At 49.3% G+C, this 12,881-nt stretch overlaps 4 protein-coding genes across 4 annotated transcripts; 2 read left to right on the top strand and 2 right to left on the bottom strand.

Annotated features, from left to right (window-relative positions):
* Positions 1-2,941: 2,941 nt before the first annotated feature.
* LY89DRAFT_568306 (ankyrin) lies at positions 2,942-5,065 on the bottom strand (the record flags this gene model as incomplete). The annotated part of the gene is made up of 2 exons (XM_018208566.1): positions 2,942-4,497; positions 4,630-5,065. Coding segments are annotated over 2 exons (1,992 nt in total), but the record flags the coding sequence as incomplete, so codon positions are not given.
* Positions 5,066-6,009: 944 nt separating this feature from the next.
* LY89DRAFT_577470 (calpain) lies at positions 6,010-6,818 on the top strand (the record flags this gene model as incomplete). Its single annotated transcript, XM_018208894.1, has 2 exons — positions 6,010-6,138; positions 6,192-6,818. 2 exons carry the CDS (start codon positions 6,010-6,012, stop codon positions 6,816-6,818), a joined length of 756 nt encoding a protein of 251 aa, XP_018075407.1.
* LY89DRAFT_424051 (3-oxo-5-alpha-steroid 4-dehydrogenase-like protein) lies at positions 6,554-7,782 on the bottom strand. The gene is made up of 2 exons (XM_018207426.1): positions 7,259-7,782; positions 6,554-7,212 (listed from the first exon to the last, which is right to left on the bottom strand). Exons 1-2 carry the CDS (start codon positions 7,773-7,775, stop codon positions 6,824-6,826), a joined length of 906 nt encoding a protein of 301 aa, XP_018075408.1. The 5' UTR covers positions 7,776-7,782; the 3' UTR covers positions 6,554-6,823.
* A 129-nt stretch (positions 7,783-7,911) lies between these two features.
* Positions 7,912-9,623, top strand: LY89DRAFT_424133 (GTP binding protein-like protein). The gene is made up of 7 exons (XM_018207427.1): positions 7,912-8,013; positions 8,069-8,089; positions 8,137-8,948; positions 9,095-9,203; positions 9,275-9,369; positions 9,478-9,503; positions 9,567-9,623. Exons 1-7 carry the CDS (start codon positions 7,993-7,995, stop codon positions 9,584-9,586), a joined length of 1,104 nt encoding a protein of 367 aa, XP_018075409.1. The 5' UTR covers positions 7,912-7,992; the 3' UTR covers positions 9,587-9,623.
* The last annotated feature ends 3,258 nt before the right edge of the window (positions 9,624-12,881 follow it).

Consider the following 12,881-nt stretch of genomic DNA (forward strand, 5'->3'; position numbering starts at 1 on the left):
TCGAGTTGGGACTTTATTTTTAGTCGATGCCTCCTTTGAAAACCACCTTCGAAATGGTGGAGAGTAGGGCAGCTTCACAATCCAAACAATTGTCAAGTTGCATGTTCAGACAACCACTGGATTATTATGCCCGAACATTGCAAATATCAGAGTCAGATTTGGTCACAGACAATCAAAGACAAGATCTACGATTCCGTCTGTAAGCAAGCCAATCTTCCATTCGGTCGATTACGGATATACAAGCCCACCCAAGTAACCGTAGACTCCAGCAAGGACCTGTCAGGATATCCTTATTTGCTTTCTGCCTCCCTGTATTGTACATTCACTCAACCCTAAAAGTTTTCCGTGCCAAACAACAGCATGTTTACAACAAAATGTAACAGATGCGCCCAGATTTCCGTTCCGCTAAGCCCCTTTAGCCATGATAGCGCCAGTTGACCCGATTGTGATCATTTCTCATGATAGTAGTGAAAGCTCCCATGTTGGTGTTGATGATCGAAACGCATCAAAACCACAAATCTATGAGTCATTTGAACAGTGAAAAAGAAGTGCCGCTAAGAGATCATAGCAGGACTGGCATCTCCATTACTGATGCCGTTAGTAAGCACTTGAGACGTGACAGATTCTGATAAAGACGTCCGATGTGGACTGCCACCATTAATCGATTTAGACTTGTCGGACATTGGCGGTGTGATCCCATTGACTCGTTCGTTATGTTGATCAAGATCACCCAGGTGTGGGTTGTTGGAAGAGACAGGCGATTGATAACTGGGCAGTCTTTCGTAAAGGCCTTGTTTTCTGCACTGTTCTTCATAATCCGGATCATCTTCGTGGACTCGGGTGATGCCTTCGCGTCTGGGAAACTTATCCAGAGGAGGCGCCTTTGTGAGAATTCTCGATTTTAGCACTTCGCCTTGCCTGACGAATTCTCCATTGAGATAGAATCGGGATGTAGGTGCCCAGGTCTGTCCTGGAACTGTCTCTGGATCACCCTTCCATCTCATCTGGTTGAATAGTTGGCCATGATTCATGTGGGATTGCGGCTCGCGAAGCTCCTGGTACTTGACTTCCATTTCTATGTTGCGCAAATGTGGGAAATTTGGGACAATAAACATGAACTCCGAGACCTGTCACTGTCGTCAGAAAACGAGCGATAAAAGGAATGCGAGGAATCGAACCTTTAGGAAGAATAGATCAAGACCGAGGAAGAGCGATTTATTTTTCTCAATGATTACATGGCCAGGCTCATTGTGAGTGGGAAGTTGCTTGCGCAAGCTAGTCAATGGAGGGCTGTAGAGTGAGTATAAGCCGTCGTTACTATTGTTCATCCAGACACCAATCTTCTGGGGTAGAGACAAGTGGATGCGGTCCCAGGCAGTATCTTTTTACATAGTTAGCGCGTGCTTGAAACTTATTTTGTTGGAAACTTACATCGGGAAAGCTGAAGGTCTTTTTCTCCAAGCAGTAGAGCGGCATGGGTGTTGAGCATCCATTGCTCTCGACCACTTGGATGACCTTGCGCTTCGGGTTTGATAGTGTCGTATCGATAACCAACAATAGTCTTGAAGAGATTTGCAACTTCGGGCGATTTTGGCTCATTGACCATGTCCAACCATTTCAGCAAGAGTGGCAATTTTGACAAGCGTTCCTCTCTCTTCTCCTTCTCGATCCTCGCGCGTTCGGCGCGCTGCTGCTCGGCATGAGCCGCACGTCTTCGTTCGGCTTCTTCACGCTTGAGTCTCTCTTGCTCTTCATAACGCAGCCGCGCCTCCTCCGCAGCTCTGGCCTGAGCTTCGGCATCAGCTATTCTTTGACGCTCTTTCCGATCGTTTTCTTCTTTCTGTTGTCTCTCTTGTTCTTCTTTTTCGGCCTGTTCTCGAGCTAGGCGAGCTTGTTTCGCAAGTTCGATTCTCTCTCTCTCGATTTCCTTTTCCCTTTCCCTCTCCCTTTCCTTTTCCTTCTCCCTTTCCTTTTCTTCCTCCAGTTCCTTCAGGCGAAGGGCCTCTGCTTCTTTCTTTTGGCGTCGTAATTGTGCTTGCCGTTGTGCCTCCTCTTCATCTGAGTTCGCGGACGCCGATCGACCACTGACGGCTTCTTCATTCTGCCGTTCGTGGACCAGCTTTGGCTTCTTGGTTGGAACCTCAGGAGTCGAGTTTGAGGTCTTTACTTTGGCCGGACGGCTGGGTGATGTTTTTTCGAAGGAATCAGAGCTCTTTGCATCGCGTGGTTCAGCGGGCTTCCGAGTGCTCCGTGATTTCTTCGGGTCTAAGGTCGGCTTGTGCTTTTCGTTAGACACAGTAGACTTCGCAACAGAGGTGCGATGCTCCGGTGATGAGCCAGATGTATCTTCGTGCTTCTTGCCATTGGATTCTCCATCTAATTTGCGACGTTTCTTGGGAGCTTCGCCAGAATCGTACGCTGCAGTGACTTCTTGCATGCCTGAGCGTGGAGGAGTTTCGCTTTTCCGAGGTCTCTTCACTGGACTTTCACTGCGAATTGCAGTGAGTCTGTCTTTCGAATCGTCTCTTTTTAGTGAACGTGCCCTGTCTTTGTCGGAAGACTGTTTTTCTGCAGCCAACTCTCGTTCGTTCTGAGATGCACTGGAACCCTTTGGAATTCGAGGCAAATTTGGGCTGGATTTCCCGTCAGACTTATCCGATTTCGCATCGTGTGGTCCGCGGTCGCGCTTGTCCTTTAGAGATGCGGTAGAAGCATTGGAAGCGATGCTAGCGCGTCTTTGCTTCTCAAGCTCCCGTTCATCTCTAAGCTCTCTCCCCGACACAAGTTTCCTTCTTGGCTTCGCAGTGGGCTCATTGTCTGAGGCTTGTGTCAAATCAGATTCTGATTTCTTGGGTTGAGACTTCTGCTTAGGTGGCCCAAGAGGACTCGTTTCGCGGTCAGATAACGCATTGGACGCTGCACCATCGTCTTTTTTGGGCCGACCGGGCCCTCTCTTGCCCGTACCGTGTCCATCTTTAGACTGTCCAACTGATGAATTGCTCCGGTGCAGGTTCTTGGTCAGCTCTGAATCCTTCGTCTTGGGGCTAGATGTACTTCTTTTATGGGTACGAAGGCCTTGAGCATCATCAGAACGGATGGATTTCTTCGTGTCACGGTCTGCTTCTCTCCCATCCCGTCGCATACCGGGAGAGCGGGGCTTGCTTGACGATGGTTTGTGTGTCTTCTGATAAGCCTCGAACGCACTTTTGAGAACTTGCTCTTCTTCCTGCCAATTAGGGCCAGCACGTCTTTTTGCCATCTCAAAATAAGTTTCACCCTTGATGCGGCGAGTTGGGTCGAAATCGGAATTTCCTATAAAGAGTTTAAGGACCTCCAAGTGATCATCCTTGCCAATGGTAGCCAATATCGGAGTAGCTTGTTCGTGAGGTAATCCATCCAAAGGGGCGGGATCTGGGTTGAATTTGCCAAGGGCAAAAAGCAGATTGATGATCGCATCGTGGCCTCCTCTAGCAGCGTTGTATAGCGTTCTTGGATCGTTGACATCAGATTTGACTTGAAGAAATTGGTTGATGAACTCTACATCCCCTTCAGTTGCAGCAGCTCGTAATTCTTCTATTGTATAACCCATCCATAAAGTGCGGTCCTTCGTCTTCATCAGGGAGCGCGCTGTTCTACGATTCGTGGGTCCACTGGCTAGCGATTCATGTGCTGGAGGAGTCTGTCTGGGGCTCTCTTTCGGGTGGGATTCGCGACCTTCGCCATGATCGTGCATCTGGTGGTCTTCCGAGCCACGTCGAGCATCCATGAATTTCCGCTTTGCAGCCAGGATGGCTTTTCGCATCTCAGCAATTTCCAGTTTGGCAGCTTCGCGTTCATTTTCATCTTCGTCGCCGTCTTCTCCGTCATTTTCGTCCAGCATGAGATCTAACAATTCTAGAGGTTCATTCTGGTTTTTGTTCGGTATGCTTGGATTTGCTCCAGCATCGAGGAGTAGCTTGACTACTTCAACGTGTTTGTTATCAACTGCATCGTGAAGAGGAGCATCCCGATCCAAGTTGATCGGATTGAGTTCGCAATGTCCCGTATCAATGAGAAACTTGACAATGTCTGCACAACCAGCCAAGCTCGCAATATGTAGAGGTGTGTTTAAAGCGTGGTCTGGAATATTCAGATCACCAGGACGGTCTTCATATCTCTGCTTGACAGCTTCCAATTTACCACGATTGCAAGCGATTGCTAGTTGCGTCTGACCAGAAGAGTTGACATGCTTCTTGTGCGGAGCCATCTTCGCCGGCGATATGGTTGATTCACCAGTGATCGGAGCGGCGAGGCTGCGTAAACGTGAACTTCGTGGATGGGAGTTACCGCTTGCAGAAGACTCGTCAGAATGATATTCTGTAGACAGCAGCGGTGCTGGAACACGCTTCTTCTTGTGGCTTAATCCATGGGCGGATTTGGCAGGTAGCTGACTGGAGATACTGCGTTTGTGAGCTCGTCCATGAGGGGAAGTTGACCTGGTTCTCTTGCGAGGGGTGGCTTCAGTATGGTTTTTGGTCAAACGACCGTCCCTGTTCGATTTGTGATCTCCGCCTGGATTCCGCTGTTTCCCGAATCCCAATGTCCCAGCTTCGTCTTCGTCTCCTGAGCCAGAAGCGTAGTTCTTGCGACGAGGAAAGGCTCTATCCACAGATTTTGCCTTATCGCGGACGGCAGAACGAGAACGGGAGCGTGGCGAAGGCGATTTTGATATCTCAGAATCCGAGGCTGCTGGTTTCGAGAGAGAAGATCGCGTTGTCGCAACGGGAGAGGTAGGCACTGAGCTGAGTCCGCTGGAGTTCCCCAAGTGTGAATTATCGTCGTTGGCCACTCCATGTTTGGATCGTTTTCTCTTTCCCAACATAGAAGCTGCGGTGGTCGACTCGCTTGGATTGGGCACATCTTCATGGTTAGCATCAACACCATTGTCAACATCAGCATCTCGACTGTCGGGCGCGTCTTTCATTTCGTCGTCCTCACTCCGGTCTTCGTGTTTGATAGATTTGCGAATCTTCGAGGGCGAATGGCCACCTTTTCCAGGAAGGACAATGGTCTCAGCTTCCGAGTCACTCTTGTCTGCCACCTCTCCAGAACCACGAGGAGGATCTATATCCATCGCAACATCTGCTGCTAAGACGGGCGGCGATGATCGAAGGCCATTTGGAGTGCCTGACAATGCGCTTTTCACCCCGTCAGGCTCCGCAACAGATACATCGGGCGAGTCGCTGCGTCTCGAGGCAGCAGCGTCCACAACACCTTTCGCATCCATGTCATTCAGCCCGAGTATCGCTTTATCCTGTACAGCATCGTGGACCGGTTTATTGGGAGACACTTTGATCGTGTCGATGAGAAAGGACAAGGAGGATCATCCGAGTCCTATCGTGATGGGGAGAGAAGGTTACAATGGGGGGAGACGGTACGGTTAGGTGGTCGAAAGTCTAGGATGGCTCTGCACATGCGACACAGCAGAGGACTGGAATATTCGTGGAAATCGTGAATCTTGAGGCGTTTGTCGTGATCTTAATGAAGGAAACCCATCTCTGAGGTCGACAGAAGCCCACTTCATTGGACTCGGCTAGGCGAATGTAGCTCTACGGTCACCAAAACCAAGGCTGAAGATCTTTTCGCCCGACGGAACAACAACAGGAAAAGGGGCGGCGGTCGAAGCTTACCACCATACAAGCACTCCCGGTAACCTACTCGTACAAGGGATCAGAAGACTCAACATACCGGGGCACACGTAATACTCTTATCGAAAGTCGACAATCATTCTTCTGACCTGAAGAAGAGGTTCCTGTCGAGCCAAGTCGCTTCCTCAGTCTGCCTGCGCCTCTGGCTATCCATGTCCAGGAGCACTTGCGGCAGCGAAGACGAGAAGTGAAGTCTGCCTCTCGAAGCGACTCTTACGAAAGATTGATGGGACGACCTTGACATCTTATCGACGTTGCGTTGTGATAATATCACATTCCAGATTACCCAATTCGGCCGGAATTTCCACAATTTGCTACACAAATGGCTTCATCAGAACTAACCACGATTCCAGGGAGTCTAGAACATGTGCGCATCCAGGCTCTTCCTTCGAGTGCTTTCTACATCGCAGAATTCATTACTATTGACGAAGAGCGGATGCTGCTGGAAAAGGTTTGAGTGTTTAATGACTGTCTCGATTCGTGACACTTTATTGACAATAGCAGATAGAAACAGCTCCCAAACCCCGATGGAAGCAGTTGTCCAAAAGGCGTTTACAGACCTGGCCTTCCGATCTTACCAACAATACACTCCTTGACAGCCCTCTCCCAAAATGGCTCACGGAACCAGTCATAACTCGACTCCTGACCTTGCCGATTACTGCATCGAAGCCCGATCATATCTTCTCTGAAAGTCCTCACGGCGCTCCAAACCACGTCTTGATCAACGAGTATCTGCCAGGTCAAGGCATAATGCCACATAAAGATGGTGGAGCGTATTATCCGGTAGTTTGCACAGTCTCTTTGGGGAGCCCACTATGCCTCGATATATATGGCACAAAGGATGACGGTTCTCGGGAGGCTGAACCAAAGTGGAAGATCTTACAGGAACCTCGCAGTCTTCTTATCACAACGGACCAAATATATGCGGACTTTATGCACGGTATTGCAAACGTTACAGATGACGTAGATCTTGGCTCATCTACTGTAGCAAACTGGGATCTCTTGCGGACATCTTCTAACATCCAGAATCATCGATCTGAACGGAGGACCCGGCTTAGTCTCACATACAGGGACGTCCTAAAGGTGTCGAAGCTTGGTGGTACATTGGGCAGCATGTTTGGCAAACGCTGATGCACTCAATAGACATATGGCACCATACGCCATCTTTCAGCAAGATTTTCAGCCCCAAACTTCTCTACATACCACTTCTTTGTCGAGTCTGCTGTTACACCAAGATTCGAAACCACAAATCCAAGACCCGCGAGTACCGTCCTATTCAGGAGATAACCTTTGGGGGCTGCCACGATTGCTATAGCTACATATATCAGGCATTCGCTGGTATAGTGTGGACAAACAACGTATCTAAAGAAACGCTGCTGTGGGAGAGTATATTTCTTGAGACTAGCAAGATGCTTGTGACACTCATGCTGGACCCCAGATGCTAGAAGAAAGAGCGGAGCCGCAAGAAGGGTCTTGACAGATGGTTTCGACAGCTTTACTTCCACGTCGCTCTGATTTAAAATTTCTAGAGGATTAGCTTCAAGAAAGAGCAAATCAAGCGCTGTTCTCACCAATTCCTTCAATCCAGACAGAAATTCCCATGAAAACGTAATATGCAATACCGATCAACCAAAGTCCAACCCACATTTTTGACTTTGAAGGCTTCGTGAGTGTGATAGATTCGTACAGACGCCTAGAGCCTTGAAGAGCCATGAAAAGCCATGCCATGAATATCTGGTTGACGGTCACTCCTTCCGGGTCGTGTTTTGAATGAGAGACGAGATACTCGAAAGCTGGCCCATGTGTATATATCTGGTGAGCCCAGAATATCGAAGAAGCCACGGAGACGATGTAGTAGTGAGTGAACCAGGTATGAGGGACTTGAATAGCGGCAATATATTCGAAGATCCTTTTGAGCCTGGATTTGGAATCGTCAGCATTAGTTGGCCGAGTATTGATCCCGCGAGAACCATAATTCATGATACTCTCCCTGAACGAAGGTATTAAAGTGCCTCCAAGATCGACAGCAGTCCCCAGACCAAAGAACAGCTTGCAAATAGTCGAGGGGTCCATTATGTACAAACTCATGGAAGGCAAGTCTCAGTCACTGAAGAAGCTTCAAATATTGGTTCAACACGTGATTGTGCTAGTGGATGTGGTCTGTGCACATGCGGCGACCAAAATTATTTGAATCTCGAAGTGCGCATTCCCCACATCGAAATTTCTCGGAGCAACCCCGCCACGACCACAACGACCATTGAATATCTATCTGCGTCTGCAGCAGCATAACTAAGAATCCGTAATCATGGCGACCACAGTAGATAAGGTTCAAGAGTATCAGCCTAGCCCACTTGAAAAGCGTTATACTAATGCCCCACTAGATTAAGGACATTGAGGCCGAAGTAAGACACTCAGACGTTTTATCGAACTTCAATATTAACAGAATCAGATGAGTAAAACGCAGCGCAATAAAGCTACTAGTTTTCATTTGGGACAACTGAAAGCGAAACTTGCGAAGTTAAAGCGAGAACTCTTGACTCCTACAACTAGTGGAGGTGGAGGAGGAGCAGGCTTCGATGTTGCGAGAACTGGTGTGGCTAGTGTGGGTTTTATTGGTTTTCCCTCTGTGGGAAAAAGTACGCTCATGAGCAAACTTACTGGACAACACTCGGAGGCCGCAGCATACGAATTCACAACACTGACAACGGTGCCGGGCCAAGTTCAATACAATGGAGCTAAGATTCAGATGTTGGATTTACCAGGTATTATCCAAGGTGCCAAGGACGGAAAGGGCAGAGGTCGACAAGTTATTGCCGTGGCAAAAACCTGCCATTTGATTTTCATCGTCCTAGATGTCAACAAACCCCTCACGGACAAGGCTGTTATCGAGAATGAACTCGAAGGCTTCGGCATTCGAATCAACAAACAGCCGCCGAATATAGTTTTCAGAAAGAAGGATAAGGGAGGAATTAGCATCACCAATACTGTCCCGCTCTCGCATATTGATCACGATGAGATCAAAGCGGTTATGGGCGAGTACAAGATATCATCAGCAGACATCGCAATCCGATGTGACGCCACAATCGACGACCTCATTGACGTTTTGGAGGCCAAGAGCCGAAGCTATATTCCAGTAATATATGCACTGAACAAGATTGATGCTATATCAATAGAGGAGCTAGATTTGTTATATCGGATTCCCAATGCATGCCCGATCTCGTCAGAGCATGGGTGGAATATCGATGAGCTGATGGAGCAAATGTAAGTTGTTGGGACCACGTTCCATTCACATGCTTTTCTTTCGCACCAATTAATCTGGCACTTCTTTTCTTGTAACAGCCTTTTCACATCCTGGTGTTCCAGTTACCAGGCTCTTTCTGATGTTCTCCCTGCTAACGTCCGTGCAGGTGGGATAAGCTGAACCTTGTGAGGGTATACACAAAGCCTAAAGGAAAATTACCCGATTACACGCAACCCGTCGTCCTACGTTCTACAAAGTCAACGGTTGAAGATTTTGTAAGTGGCTGTTCTTGTGCCTCCATCTCATGTCATGTCATATGGCACTACGCCCTGGCTAACGAATACAGTGTAATGCCATCCACAAAACCATTGTCGAGCAATTCCGGGTGGCCATTGTATATGGCAAGTCCGTCAAACACCAACCGCAGCGTGTTGGATTAAGGTTCGTACTATCACACTAACGGTTGGATTCTGCATCTCTTGAGAATATAGGACCTGTTTTATGATTCTCAGTCATCAGATAAGACCAAAATGCTAACACTTCAATCAGTCACATACTAAGTGACGAGGATATCAGTAAGCTACCTAGCCATCTCTTCTCATTTTCTATTGCCTTATCTGTGACTAACTTTTGAACAGTCACCATCATCAAAAAGTGACAACATCAGGCCAGGATGAACTTTGATATTCTACCAAATATCCAGCATGCCAAGACCGCGCAGCTTTAGCTTATCATCCAAATCGCCAGCACCGAACCAGAAATTGGAAGCCAGATTGAGCTCTTTGATGTATATAGCAGGCTTTGCCAGAATTTGACGGCATCATTCTCGGTCCAAAACTCGATGCTTGATCGCTGACGGCCAAGGATCTCGACAATCCACAAATACCAGCAAGCTTGGTGCGGCTCCTCGCCGTGGATTGCGGGAAAGACTTTGTTCTGCCTCGCGGCATCTGGGAAGGAAGGGGTCAAATCAAATCAAGAAATTTATTAAATCAATATCTGGCGACAGAGTTTTGCCGCAACTACCAACTGGACTGTTTAGGATCTGACTTTCTTGACACCTGCCACCCAGAATCTCAACTGATACCCCAGACACTCACCCACGTCCCTTCGGACGAACAAGCCTCAAATGTTAACAGGTGCATTTTTAATTTAAGTTTACAATCTAGAGCTGGGGGTACTGTGCTAAGCGCTGACTCCCGCGAATCTGTGCACCTCCCCCTGATCATAGGGTAGCATGCCACAATTGTGGAGACTCGCTGCTCTAGAGGTTGGCACAGACAGAATCCACCATTTGATCAGGGGGGTGATTTAGCCTCTCAGAGTCCAGCATTTAACGAATTTTCAGACGCTGTCAGCCTGTCGTTCCTCGCAATAAGGATAGACGAAATGGACGAATTCAGAAACATGCTCGAGCAGCCGCTGGAAATCCGGAGAAGATCATTTTCAAAGAAAATCTAATGAGAACTATTCCCCGCCCGTGGTGTAACGCCCATTGGGCATTTCCATGAGCCTGATGTTGCACGAAACGATCGTCCAGGTACGGTGATGATTTCCGCTGACAGTCTAGAACACGAGACGTTGCTCCGTATCTCACTCCCGGAGCAGATAAGATTGACTTGCAAGAGCCGAGGAGCGTTCCACGGTACGAATGGACTTTACCGGGTAACGTTGAGACGGCGGACAAACAAACGATCAGCGCAGATTTCAAGCCACTCTGGAAGAGGCTGATGGTGTTGAGAAAGCAGAATCAGAAGTCTCTCACTCCTGCCGATCCTTTATCTTGAGTCTGCCACGCTTGTGCCACACCAGGCCATACGGCGCAATTTTAATGCTACGATAATGGACACTCGCCAAGAGAAAAAGAAACCAGGGACGTTAATTCCCGAATTGGGCGAAAAGCTTTTCCGACCTTGACTTCTTTCGTCCCGCTAGGAGTTTTTTGAGCATCACTGAATCACTCTTGCTGGAGATCTCCAGCCATGGAAGCCCGTCCCTCAGCAGTCTGCCATAATCAGTAAGCAGTGAGCACATGTACGTAGCTTGTCGTAGACACCGCGGCCACGGTCTGTCTGGCTCAACAGATGGTCTGGCTGGCTGGCTGGCTGGCTCGCCTTCCTTCGACGGGCTTTCTCGCTGCCGTGAGGGATGATGAGAAACGATTATCGTCGAAGAAGATAGTGGTAATAATATAATCTTCGACCACGGCCGGCATCCTCATCAGCCAGAGACGGACCACGGATCTCTTCCGAGACGAGAAGTCGCTTCTGGTGCTTGGACCCTCGACGCTGCGTTCATATCATTTTATCCATTTGGCTTCCCTGAATAAATCCTCCCAACCTCCACGTTTTGAGACGCGACCATTGGATTGCTGACAGAAACGATATCGGCCAAGGAAGGCCGCAAAGTGGCAGTTTATGCCATTTTCCTGGCCTCCGGGCCTGGCATTGGATGGCCAGGATCGGGCTGTGTGGTGTGGTGAGAAAGTGAACAAAGCCTCGTGCCCGGTATGGAAGAGTGCCGTCGAAGGAACGGGCCATAGTCCAAGATGGACCGCGTGCCCAAGTGGACTCTCTCACCGATGAACCCGCGAGACATGGCTAATAACGTGGTTGTGTGAGTGGAACGGAATGGGAGTGGGTGGTTGCCAGCGAATTTCTGATTCGCGGCCGACTCAAAACTGCAAAAGTGAAAGCTGCTGCGTGCAACCTGTAGACGGCTAGCACCACTAGGCCCGCAGGGTAGTAGTTCTGTTTTGCAGGCTCTTCTGCTGTTGCTGCTGCTCCGGATTCGAATAAAGATGGACAAAGAATCGAGATCGCATCGAAAACAGATTTGGCCTTTTGATCTGCCCGCGGCTTGAAGAGGAAATGGAGACGCATAGGGCGGCCCTTAATCTGAGCCCCCAAACCACCCCAAGTCTTCACGATAGGAAAAGCGACTCGGCCACTAACTGGCTCCCGCGCTGGACAGAGAATGGTGCGTTTATGGCGTGGATTGCGGTCGGGAAGCGAGAACATGGTTCGGAAGGGAGGAGGTTAGCCTGGGTGCTAGTAGTAGTAGCTCTGCTCTCTCGTCTCTAGTTGATGGATTGATATTGACCATACTGGCAGAGATGGACTTTGAATGCCGCTCTTGGCTGGTACTGTCCATCCATACCTACTAGAGCTGCTCGTGTCGAGCTGGAACTGCTTGGTGGACCGCCGCCATATTGAACCATATGGACACTAGTCTGGCATGATTTTGTACTATTGTACCGTTTGGGGTGCTTGGAGAAGAAACCAGTTACTGTACTACTGGCATCGGGCTTTTCCCCTGGACACACATACACACGCCGCCGGAGATTTCTGTGGTTGACACTGGTTGTTCGTCTCTCGTTTCCTCTCCTGTCGTCGCTCTCGCTCGTCTCTCCTCTCTCCTCCTCTCCTCTCGTCTCGTCTCGGTCCCTAGGATCAGTAGACGAATGCTGCGCTCACTCCCACGCCCACGCTATCGAAGCTCCCCCTGGCTCGCAACAGGCTGTGGCTGTAGCGACTGGATGCCGAGTCAAGCCCTTTCAAGGTTCGCAGGGTTCAGTGGGAACGGGTACGAGGGTAGCCTGTGTCCTTGGGTCGTCTACAGGGCCTTTCTGGCCGGTTTGGCCTGACTGGGCTGGCTTCGGTTTGGCTCGTCTGGCTTCTCCGCACCGCACATGGGAGCTGGCTGCTGCTGCTGCTACAGTACTGCTGTTGTGCTTCTAACCAAACCCTGCAAAACCTGCCACCACCCCGTCCCAATTCCCAGGCCCAGTCCCCCATCCCCCGTACCTCAGGTCGCACATACATCTCCCACCACCACCACCATCTATCTCTGTGCTCTTCCGGCACTCAGACCGATTGTTGTCTTCTCGACGTGCATGCTCCCTTTCTGCTACTCCTTCTCCGACTACTTGCTTTTATGCTGTTTGCGCGTTT

This window comes from Mollisia scopiformis (genome assembly GCF_001500285.1).
Source record: "Mollisia scopiformis unplaced genomic scaffold LY89scaffold_5, whole genome shotgun sequence".
NCBI classification, from domain to species: Eukaryota; Fungi; Ascomycota; class Leotiomycetes; order Helotiales; family Mollisiaceae; genus Mollisia; species Mollisia scopiformis.

Coding starts and splice junctions, on each gene's coding strand:
- LY89DRAFT_424051 (XM_018207426.1), bottom strand. CDS start 7,775: ATGAGTTTGTACATAATGGACCCCTCGACTATTTGCAAGCTGTTCTTT. Junction 7,213..7,258: donor TGTCTGGATTGAAGGAATTG/GTGAGAACAGCG, acceptor CTAATCCTCTAG/AAATTTTAAATCAGAGCGAC.
- LY89DRAFT_424133 (XM_018207427.1), top strand. CDS start 7,993: ATGGCGACCACAGTAGATAAG. Junction 8,014..8,068: donor TGGCGACCACAGTAGATAAG/GTTCAAGAGTAT, acceptor ATGCCCCACTAG/ATTAAGGACATTGAGGCCGA. Junction 8,949..9,094: donor GATGAGCTGATGGAGCAAAT/GTAAGTTGTTGG, acceptor ACGTCCGTGCAG/GTGGGATAAGCTGAACCTTG.